This window comes from Rhincodon typus, chromosome 3 (assembly GCF_021869965.1).
Source record: "Rhincodon typus isolate 14 chromosome 3, sRhiTyp1.1, whole genome shotgun sequence".
NCBI lineage: Eukaryota > Metazoa > Chordata > Chondrichthyes > Orectolobiformes > Rhincodontidae > Rhincodon > Rhincodon typus.
Window position 1 is genome coordinate 4,513,558 of NC_063334.1, and position 12,253 is coordinate 4,525,810.

The 12,253-nt window shown below is 42.1% G+C and overlaps 1 protein-coding gene across 5 annotated transcripts in view; it reads left to right on the forward strand.

The window, feature by feature from the left end:
• Positions 1 to 12,253, forward strand: part of mfhas1 (multifunctional ROCO family signaling regulator 1) — an 84,766-nt gene that overhangs the window by 3,767 nt on the left and 68,746 nt on the right. The window contains exon 2 of one of the 5 annotated variants that reach the window (XR_007266223.1): positions 1,071 to 1,213. The exons of 3 other annotated variants lie outside the window; for them this stretch is intronic. Coding sequence is in view for 1 of the 2 variants with exons in the window: in XM_048621015.1 (XP_048476972.1) it covers positions 10,088 to 10,164 (77 nt within the window). In the remaining variant the exon portion in view is untranslated. Of the gene's footprint in view, positions 1 to 1,070; positions 1,214 to 10,087; positions 10,172 to 12,253 lie in introns of those variants that run through there. One more of the 5 variants, XM_048621015.1, reaches the window with a different exon arrangement.

Here is a 12,253-nt window from a genome sequence, read left to right on the forward strand (position 1 = left end):
CAGGGTCATTATCCATGGGCCTCCTGCAGTGCCACAACGATGCCACCCGAAGGTTGCAGGAACAGCCACTCATTCCGCTTGGGAATCCTGCAGCCCAATGGTATCAATGTGGATTTCACAAGCTTCAAAATCTCCCCTCCCCCTATCGCATCCCAAAACCAGCCCAGCTCGTCCCCGCCTCCCTAACCTGTTCCTCCTCCCACCTCAAGCCGCACCCCCATCTCCTACCTACTAACCTCATCCTGCCCCCTTGACCTGTTCGTCCTCCCTGGACTGACCTACCTCCTCCCTACCTCTCCACCTACACTCACCTTTACTGGCTCCATCCCCGCCTCTTTGACCTGTCTGTTTCCTCTCCACCTATCTTCTCTATCCATCTTCTATCTGCCTCCCCCTCTCCCCCTATTTATTTCAGAACCCCCTTCCCCTCCCCCATTTCTGAAGAAGGGTCTAGGCCCGAAACGTCAGCCTTCCTGCTCCTATGATGCTGCTTGGCCTGCTGTGTTCATCCACCTCTACACCTTGTTATTGCTATACTTGAGTATATGTAGCCTTTTCATAGACAAGGGATTCTAGGGGTGTATTGGGCCCAGTCGGAACATGGGGTTAAGACCACGTTCAGATTAACTATATTATTATTTAATGGCAGAGCAGTCACGAAGGCCTGAATGGCCCACCCGTGTTCCTCAGTCCTGCATTCCAATGTTGGAAAATTTGGGGCAAGTTGGGGAGGGAATTCAGGACATTTTGAAATTAATGATTTGAAGAAATATTTCTGGGCTCCTGTTTTGAAGCTTCCTTTATTTTCATCTCTGCTGAATCAGCCTCCTCTGGCTGGTAGAGGAAGGGGACTTTCCAAGTTCGTCACTCCCAATGTGTCTATTCCACGAATTGAGACAACAGCTGAAATGATTAATCTGTTCTGTGATATTTTGTCTATGGAAATACCAGTGTTCTACTTGGGGCTTTCCTTTCCAGCTGAACCTCATTTCGCAACTAACTAATTTGAAGTGCAGCCATACATTAAAATTTTCTTGTGGTGAGTTGAATGACCAGGGAATGTGTTTCAGGTGCTGTTGCTATGGGGAGGAATATTGGCCCAGAGAAACAACAATCTGCAAATACTGCTGGTAGCATCTCTTGAACCCAGCTGAATGTGTGGATGGGACCTTGCTTCAGTGTTGAGCTCAAGACAATACTTACTGCCTGTGTGGTATGTTCGTTCTCAATGCCTCACTGAAGTGTCAGCCTTTGATTGTGTGGAATGGGGCTTGGCAACAATAGTCTTCTGACCAAGGTTAATATGTGACTGAAGCAGGAATGCTGTTGGCCAAGATCTGGAAACTGCAGGGTGCAGATGCATGGCCACAGTGCCTTTTGTATATGAGTTTACATATTCCCTGCTCATTCTATGGGAGATGAACAAAGATAAAAGCTGCGTAGAGGAGAGAAGTGGGGAATCAGATGGAGGATGAATTGAAGGGAGTTTTACTGAATGTGGAGGGAGATGAAATTCATTGAAGTTTCAGGGTGACTTCGTCTGAGTTACAGTCTTCCAAGCCCTGGTAAATGATGCTGCGAACAGCTTTTTGAAGCTGTAGCACATTTGGCGATGGAATGTGAGTGAGGTACAGCACCAGTCCCTACAAACGTTGAAATCCTATGCCACTCAGTACTACCTTACCTAAAAAACTGCCCATTAGTCCTGTACATTTGTTTTCCTCATCCTAGGATCCCTCTCCAAGTCATTCCAGGTCACATTGATCTATTGCTCCTGTTAATCCAAACTCTCAAGTTAACAATAATGTGTGTGTGCACCTTAACCACCTACAAGTTTAGATTGTGTTTGACCTGGTGTGTGATTATTGCACACTTGTGAGAACAGAGTTTGATTAGTTCAGTGTCCCACTGGGGTCAGGTAGAGAGAATGGGCTTGTTCTGGTTACTTTGCCCATAACCTCTGTTTAATGGTTAACTGATCCAGAAAGAATGCATCCTGCAATGGTCGATAGTTTCCCTTTTAAGTCCTACACATTGTTCAGCAGTAGTGAGTTTTGCGGTTACTCAACCAAAATTAAGTCTTGGACCACCAAGTTTTTTTTTCCTTTTTAATGTTTAACCTCCTGTCGTGAATGGGAATGCGCCCGGTGATTTTCTTTTCGCTAGGGGTTTGCCAGTAATGCTCATATGTAACCTGGGTTGTGATTGGCATGCAGCAGTATTTAGCAAGTAGCCTTGTTACAACATTCTGTCTGTGACAAACTTTATTCTGTTATTCCTTTACACTGCCTTGATGCAAGCATACTTTGTTCTTGAGCTGTATGGCCCAGTTTCTATTATTTTCCTCACCCCACTGCACTCTCCCAGCACAGTTTGCTATATTGATCTTTTTGGTGTCTGGCTTTGTTTTCTATTGAGGAATTTATTAGGGAGGTACTGGCCGAGCAGACATTCCTTTGGAAAAATGATCGGGGGCGATCGGCAGAGTTTTCCAACTAACTTAGCCTTGGTTGAAAGCTTTGATCGGAAATTCATTCTTTGTGGTCACTGAGTCAGAACCAGGTGCAGTGTCACAGGCTTTTAAACAGGCTGTAAATTACAATACAGCAACATTCCTGAAGGTCGCGGGCTCAAGCCTACTGTAGAGGCTTGAATGGGTGGCTCCAGGTTTAACTGTAAAGATAATTGCATCTGAAAGAAGCATTGCAAATTGCACAGCAAACTCTAGTAAGGAAGATTACGAATCACCAGAAACTGCTAGCAAATTTCCAAACATTGCCACTGCCTTCATAAGAACACTATTCTGTGCGTAACCTCTCAGTGATTCTCATGAATTTTCTGTTTCAGCTAACTCTGTTCAAAGTTTATTGGACAATTTAAGTTGTGTAATTAACAGGAGGTAACCTTTTAATATATGATTGATTATCAATCCATTTCTCTTGCCTAGAAAGTTAGTGGTTACTTTAAGTACGAAGTCTTATTTCCTTCGAGTTTTGAATTACTTAGGGAATTTTAAAAATGTAATATTTTCGGGGCGTTTCTTACCTTTGATCGTTTGAGCAGAATCTTAGAGTCACTGGGGGGCTAGGGGCTCCCATCATCCACTGGAGGTCTGGTTTACGTACCCAGCAGTTTCAACTAAGACCAATTTAGTTGGAAAACGCTACTGATCGTTAAGTTAAATTAAATTCAGTGAGCCCCCAGGTCATTTTTCTAAAGGAATATCTGCTCGGCCAGTATCTCCTTAATAAGTTCCTCAACAGAAAACAAAGCCAGACACCAAAAATGCCTAAAACATGAATGTGAATATATGAAGGATGCTCATGGTGCATTGCAATCTGCTCCAGCAGAATCAGAGCCAAAGTCTTGCCTGGCATTTTCATTCCATTCTTTCATGGAATCTGTGTGTCATTGGCAAGGCCAGCATTTATTGCTCATTCCTTGCCCTCAAATTAAGGTAGTGAGCCTTCTCCGACCACTGCAACTCATCTGGTGTAGTACATGAACTGTGACTATTCAGAAGTTGATTAGGACAACTGAATGGCTTACTAACTATTTTCAAAGAGTAGCTAAGAAATATTGTGTGGGTCTGGAGTAGCATGTAGACCAGTTTAGGTAAGTATGGAGTTGCCTCCTTAAAGAAAATTGTCGAATTATAGAATGGTTACACCACATCCAGGCCATTCAGCCCTATGATGAAGGAATTCACCTAGTGCTGCTCCCTGTCCTTTTATCTGGGGCCCTGCAGATGTTTTCTTCTCTGCTAGTGATCCAATTTCCTTTTGAAAGCATCATTTTGCAACAGTCGTATAGCTTTACGTTCACAGCGGGGTGTTAAGATGTGGGCAGCAGTGTTTTTGGATGAGTTCACAGTAGTCAAGCAAGCATTCCATTGCCATTAATTGCTCCAATCTACTACTAAACAACTTCGGTATTGTGCTTCAGTTTGCTGCAGAGATCAAAGGAATGAGATCCACATTTAAGTCAAATTTACTTTAGCAATGTAGAAATTGACTGCTCACTTTTTGTTCGTGGTTGAGTCAAGCCTTAAGGGTTTAAAGATGCTCTATGAATGGAACTTGTCATCCAAGACATAAATAGCAATGACAACTAAACTTGCAGTCCCATTCCACTTGTGGCAGCAATGAGAAATGATTTTGTTTTGTGCTGTCAGTACAGTTGTAGTGTATGGCTCTAACCAGCGCTTTAGCTGACACTCAACTGAGAGTCCTGCGTCAAGTGGAATGAGGTTCTAACAGGCTTTATACTGTATAAGGTTAGCATTAGTGGAGACTCCACCTGTTTAAGGAGAGCAGTGTAACTGTTGAGGTATCATTTATACCTTCCACATAGACAGTGTAGTGTTCTGCATTGCATTCTGTGTAAAACTACACACAATGGTGCATTACCTGTTGACACTGCAGTGGAGTGCTTGCGTGCATTTTCAGTACATTGGATGCTAGGCAGCTACTAGCTTCCAGATGTCCTTCCCTCTTGTGCAGCTGTTAACCAGCTGTGGTTTGACAGGTGCAAACAATCAGAACCATGCCTTGGATCAGCATGTGTGTGAATGACCTACCCCGTTGGAACAAGGAGGGTAAGTGGTACTGTCCTTAGTTGTTACTGATGTACAGTTGTGATTGGGAGTGAGGATGCGCAACTGGCCTTTCTGTGATATGGCTGCAGTGGAACATCTGGCCTACACCGATCAATTCAATCCATTGTATAATGTACAGACATTTGGACCTGCTAACAGAAGGATGTTAGCAGATTCTGCCCTTTCAATGAATCCAAAGGCACTGAGGCCAGATGTAGCCTGGTAGAGATTGTGTGACGAGTGTGACTGTATCCTGATTCAGGTGATTTTGAGTGTAATTCTGTTGCACAATACTATTGCCCATCTTTAGGATAAAAGCCATCTCTCTTTTCAGAGAGACATTGTACAGATGAATTTCTATATAGGCTGAGCCCTTTTTTGCATTGGTCCAAATGATTGTGGGCAGCACACCAAGCCTTTTTAGCCAGAACAGGAATTGCTGGGCCAGGAAAAGATCATGTTCCATTTAGTTTTCTTTCTGCCATTCTGGTTGTAACACGATATGATGATTGAGTTGTTGACTAATTATGACAATCCATCTCTTGTCAACTCACTGACAGAAGACCCAGACGTGAGATAAGGAAAATCGGTTTTTGAGACAGCTTTGGGATCCGTCGGTCCAAAGTTGCCTTCAGTGAGCCATATGTCATGTCCCAAATTACTCCTATATTGCATCCCAAAATATAAACTCATCTGCACATGAATAAATCAATGCCAACAGCTTTCAGCATTTCCCTCGGGTGTCTGTCTGTAGTTTGACCACCCATCATTGGAACTAATATTTCTGTATATTTGCTTAGAATTTCCCCTGCTACAAGCACAAAGTTCTATTGTTCAAAACAAACTTACCGGCAATATCTTTGCCCTTTAGTGTCTAGAATCCTAAAACATCAACCATAATCATTCTTCTGCACTCTCCTTTCCAGTAAGAGTATGTTAAATTTACATTGTTCCTCCACAACCTCAATCATTTCTGGTTGCAAACATTAATATCTCTTTAAAGAGGGACGGTATCCTTTGTGTATCATGGTTGTTCGAAGTCATTTACTACACTTATCCTCAGGGTGGAATTCTTTTTGGATATATCCTATTTCAGTTGGTTGGAAATGGCCCTCTTGTGTGTTTAGCATTCATTTAATATTTTCTATTATGAAATTATATGCATGGTTCTTGTAAGTGCAGGGCCTGATCTGCATTTGGAGTAGAAGTACAAAGTTCTGCTTTGGTTTGACGCTGCATGAAATATAAATTCATTTTGATGTTCAACCTGATGTATAAAATTCTCAAACTTGTGGAGGGAATTTACTCCACTTGATTTCCATGTAAAATGTGGGATTTCTCCTAGTAGCTAAATATTTGCACTTCTATGCCATACAGTAACATTAGCTGCCTGAGTATTTTGGCAAAGTAGGTGCGTGTGTGTGTGTGTGTGTGTGTGTGTGTAGGACTAAGGGGTTGTTGGTTGGAAGAGCCCCTTTGCACTCTCTGGGCCCATTGGAACCTGCCAGGAGTCCTACCCCCAGTCTCTGTTCCTGACCTTTCAAATCTGGCCGAAGCTCCCCCTCACTGAGACTCTCAATCCTGGATATAGCTTGGCTCCTCCGTGTGGTGAGATTACCGGTTGTCTTAGCAGTGCCTGGTGCTGCTAGAACTGCTGACTATCCACTTTGCCAGTGGGTTTTCCTCCAGCCGTCAGGATCATGGTGGGGTCCCCATCGGCTTTCTAGCTGGGAGGATGGGGACCAAAGCACCTTTTGAAAATCCAACCTCAATTCTTTTCAAAGCTGAGGTTTATGAAGTTGAATTACATCTGTGAAAATGAAGCCAATATGTGGAAGAACATTGTCGGTCTTGTGGCGCAGTGGTAGACTCCCCACGTCTGAGCCAGAAAGTCTGTGTTCAAGTGCCAGCTGCCCTGGAGGTGTGTCCTTAACATGTCCAAACAGCTTGCTTTAAAATAACTAGGACACGACATTGAATTGAATCAGTGACCGAATCAACAATCAATAAAGAGGGTCCTTGCCCCCAGCAGCCATGCTAATCGTAACTCATGGGTTACTTAATTTCGTTATGGAATGGCTACACTTGCAACAACAACTTACATGCAAGGCACCATATAAATGTAATAACTTCCCAAGGCAATTCACTGGAAAATAATAAAACAAAATATGATGCTGACAAGCTGCGACATTAGGTGAGATGACCAAAGTGATACAGTTTCAGGGCTCTCTTAGAGGAGGAAAGTGGATGCAATTCCAGAACTTAGATCCTAGGTGACAGAAGACCTAGCCACAAATGGTGGTGTAGACAAAATCCGGGATATTCAAGAAACCAAAATTAAGTGTATGCTGATAGTTCAGAGAGTTGTGCGGTTGGAGGAAACGATAGAGACGGGGAATGGGCCATATTGTAGAGGGATTTGCAAGCTGAGTTGAGTATTTTACATGAGGTGATGTTTGACGGTGGACCGCCATAGGTTAGTAAGCACAGAATGACAGGGTGACAGAGGTTTGGGTGAACGACACAGGCAGCAAAGTTTTGGATAAACCCAACCTCATGAAGGGTAGAATGTTGGAGAATAGCCAAGAATACGTTTGAACAGTCAAGCCTGGAGGTAATAAGACCTGTAGCGAGTATTCAGCAGCAGATGAAATGAGATACCATAAAGTCATGTGATAGTGCTGAGATAGAAATAGGAAAATTTAATGATGGAACAAATATGTGGTTAGAAGCTCATCTAGGGGTTAAATATAACATCAAAGTTTCAGCAGATCTGTTCCCTGTGCTGTACTGGTGTGTGTTCTATTTGAATGATTGATGGATAGAGAGATGGTGTTGGTTTCTAAGTAACAGTGTTTAGATAGGGGCCATAAATGGTGCTATAATATTTAATGGAGGAAATTTATACTCAACAGTAGAATACAGTGTGGAAACAGGCCCTTCGGCCTAACAAGTCCACACCTACCCTCAGAGCATCCCACCATAACCCACCTGATTTACACATCCCTAAACACTGTGGTCAATTTAGCATGGCCAAACCACCGAGCCTGCACATCTTTGGACTGTGGGAGGAAACCCACACAGACATGGGGAGAATGTGCAAACTCCACACAGACAGTCGCCAGAGGGTGGGATTGAACCCAAGTCCATGGCGCTGTGAGGCAACAGTGCTAACCACTGAGCCACCGTGCCGTCCCATTACTAGATGTCAGAAACAGTCTCTTAATTTAACAAGAATCGAGTATTCGGGAGAGATGGTGGTGACATGTCACTCGTGTAAATTTTAAAACTTTCAGATGCTGTCATCAAGGGGCAGCTTCTAGATGAGAAATAGCAAGACAACAAAGATAGACTGTTGGTGCACCAGAGCTAATGCTGATTGCAAATGACACTGTGCTGCTAATTACAATGAAAAATGCAACAGGGTGAATGTGGTCCCTCGTTGCCAGGCACACAGTGGGTGTGGGGTTACTGCTGAGGTCAATTATCTCCAAAGCTGAGAAGGGTAAATAGGAATATTTCACTATTATTACAATTGCTTAGCTCAATTGTGATTTGGGTGCTGTAGCAGAGGAGTAAATCTGATTGGGGGGATTCAAACATTAAGTTTTGGGAATGGTGGGCATGAATTTTTGAAAGATGATGTTCCAGGGAATTTCTAGAGGAAAGGGAAATTGTTAGTTTGCAAGGTGTGAGTTCAAGCATTAGCTTTTTTGAGGAAGCTGTATGATGTATGAGGAACAGCACCTGGAAAGAGAGAACTATCGGCAACGTGGGGACCATTTCGGGAAGTTGAGTCATTAACAGGTTTGTGTAAATAGGGTTGAGAGCTGGAAGTGATTCTTATGGACACGATATGTCGGAGAAGGTTTGAGGGGAGATAGGAGAGAAGGTAGAGAAAGATACATATTTAGGACTAGGGCATAAGGGAACTCTTGAAGTTTTGGCCATGGGCTGATGACGGGGAAAGGGAAGTGGCAGAGGCAGCTGATTGGATTGTCCTAATCTTAGAGGCAATCGTCACACTCGCAATAAAATTCATAATTTCACTGGTACTCAGGCTTTCATTAATATTCACGCTTACATTTAAACAACGAATAATCTCCCATGTGTTAACACTTGGATTGATATCCAGACTCTCATGCTGATATACTCCCTTGTGCTCGTTGTGATACAATTGTACACTATCAAATATGTAGCCTCACAAAATGTTCTCACTAATACACACCTATATGTCCGCTGATACATAGTCATACATATTCTGAAGTACCAGAAAATATGCAACTTTGAAATGTGAATGTTAATATCTCCTTGAAGTTTGTATCCGTCAAAAAATAATCTTGGTGTCTGCTACTCGCTTTCCTGGAGACCGTGGTTCTATCCATCATGTTAATAATTCAGCGATGATAAAGCAGCTTTCACATAAACCTTATTTAGTTTATAAATAAGAGATGAACTCTTGCCCTTGCTATGTTACTGGTGGTGATGCTGATTATCAGTTGGCTCAAGTTGTGCGTGAAGCTCGTTAGTCTCCCGGAATACAGGAGCCAGCTGTACTCCTTGTCTTGAGCATGACTCCTTTCCTCGCTTGGAGAAAATCGGACCCTGCAATTACAGCTTCGGCCGCTTGGCCTATCATTGGAAGTGAATACAGACCACCAGAGAATGAATCTGTTTGAACGAGAATGCGCTGCCATTGGATGGTAGAAGCCTATCAAATAGTGTTTATCAAAATGAATTAGATAGATATGTGCAAACAAACACATTGAAAGGGGAAGTGGAGCTAATTAGCTGTTTAAACAGCTGACAGATACAATGGGCCCAAAGGACCTTCTGCATTCTCAGATTCTATCATTCTAGTCTGTATATTTGAAATGTTTGTCTTTTGCATTAATTATCCAAGTTTTTTCCACTGGGTACGTGTTGTAGGATCAGTGCACAGAGACAAGTAGTCATTTTTCTTGTGAAATTCGTTGCATGCATTCTGTTAAGCTGTAAATTTAAAAAAAATCTTTTAAATGTCTAAGGATCATACCACTATCTTCAAGAATGATAAATCCATGAATCTTCAAAGTAACATGTTACTTCATGATCTTTCTTGTTGAAAACATGCCAACTTTTTGTTCTGTTCAATGTTTCTTCCCACTGTTTGGCATTCCAAGGTTGAAGCATTTGCAGAATTGCTGCTTGTCACGCTGCCCTCTTGAAGATATTTAACTATTTTGTTCTCTCTGACAGTGATAATCCCGATCTTTATTAACCTTTAATGGGCAAGGAGTTGTTATTGTACCTGAGGTAAAAGGATGATTTCATGATTGACTTTTGAAGATGTACTTTGTTTCTATATATATTGCCTGATAATTTATTAAAATATGCAATGTTGCACACTGCTATTGCTTTGCCAATTACTACACTGTTTAAAAAAAATGAATAAAGACAAACATTGATGGTGCCTTTTATGACTTCAAAACATTGTACAACTCTTCATAGGTAATGAACTACATCGCAACCACTGTAGGGAACATAGTGGCCAATTTGTGCAAAGCAAGATCCACAAACAGCATTGAGGTAAATGACCAGACGGTCTGTGCTAGTGGTATGTGTTGCGTTATACATATTGGTCAGGGCACTTGGAGAATGGCCTTGCTCTTTGCAATCATACTGCAGGATATTTTACATCCACTTGGGAGGGTAGATAATACCTTTATTTAACACATCATGCAAAAGAATAGTACCTTTGAGTGCAACAGTAATGTTGAAGAATTAACCTGAATTATGTGCCCATATCTGGAGTGGAGCTTCAACCAACAACCTTTTGATTCTTAACCTTTTGTTACCTTTCCATCTGCAATATTTCACATTTGTGTTATCAAACCATGTTCCCTTATCTCCGGTGCCATTGTTCAGGCTGCACACACACTGCATTACTTGCTGTTGGACTCTCCTATAGGGCGTCATTTCTCTGAGTCAACTGATAGCTGAATACCATAATTGTAGTGAGTCTGTTCCAAAAATCAAGAGCACCGTCCAGTTTCACTGTGAACGTTAAATTTGCTGATTGTTTTTGACATCTTCAGAATTTCTCTTGTTCTGAAAGAAAAAAAAACCTGCTTTTTATGAAGAACCTTCATAATCTCAATGTTTCCAAAGCGCTTTACCACCATCAAGATTTTGTGAAGTGTAATCACTGTTGTAGTTTAGAAATTATCGACACTTAGGTTTTTAATTGCATTTGTGTGACTATTGCCTATTAATTTCTTGGGGAAGGGGTTTGGACGTTCCCTTTGTTTTGTAGCACAAGATTGAACTCTGCAACACCCTAGGTTTCAATTTACCTTTTATTTGAGTACTGACTTGAGAATTGCCTGCTAAAATCTGTAAAAAGTTGTAACAGTATTAATTTTTCCTCAAGTCTATGCATGTCCTGTTGAATCAGCAAGTGGAAGAAATTGAGACCAATGGCACAAAAGCTAATCTGAAGTTAAGGAAATCTTGTGCAAATTAAAACCAGATTTTTGGCATGTGTCCGAGGCAGTGGTGTGACAGTGATATTTTGGGGAAGCTATAAACCAAGACTTGCTCTTGCAGCTCTTTTCAGATGAATTTCCTGACTTGATTGTTTCTTTGGCTTCAAAAAAAGGAAAAACTTTCATCTATTTAGTGTTTATTTGGCAACCTCCGGATATCCTGCAGTGTTTAAAGCCATTGAAATACCTTTTGAAGTGTAGTCACTGTAATGTTTTTATTCTTTTGTTGGATGTGGGCATTGCTGGCTGGCCAAGATATATCGCCTGCCACTAGATGCTCTTGAGAAGATGGTGGCTCTGCAGTCCACTTGTTGTACGTACACCCTCAATATCTTTAAGGGGAGTGTTCCTGGATTTTCACCTAGCAACACTGGAGGAACAGCGACATATTTCCAAATCAGGATGGTGAGTGGCTTGTGGGGGAACTTGCAGACAATGGTGTTCTTCATGGTAGTGGTTGTGAGTTTGAAAGGTATTGACTTGAGGAGCCTTGATCAGTTTCTGCTATGCATCTTGTCGATGGTACACAGTACTGCTACTGAGCATCGGAAGTGGATATTTGATGTGCCAGTCAAGTGGCTGCCTTGTCACAGTGTCAAGCTTCTTGAGTGTTGTTGAAGCTGCACTCATCCAGGCAAATGAGTATTTCATCACTGTCCTGACTTGTTTCATGGTGGACATGCTTTGAGTCAGGAGGTGAGTTACTTACTGAAGGAATCCCAAGCCTCTGACCTGCTCATGTAGCCACAGTACTTAGATGAGTAGTCCAAGTCAATTTCTGCTCAATGGTAACCTCCCCCCTCTCCTGCTTCTCTTCTTCTCCCCCCCCCCCCACAACCCCCCCAACTCAATTACAACCATCTTCTTTGTGCTACATATGACTCCTACTAGTGGAGAGTTTTTCCTGTAATTCACATTGACTTTAATATTGCTAGATCTAGTTCTGCTGCATTACAACATTTTTAAAGTGCTTTAGACATCCTGAGGTGGCAGATTGCAGGTCTATCTCCTTTTTTAGACTTAAAAGAAATAACTAACCACTGTGTGGTGAATCTGACATTTTTCTATGGGTTGTGACCCCTGTTCTGTTTGCATGTGGTTGATTTCACTTGTGGGAGAGTGTAGGACT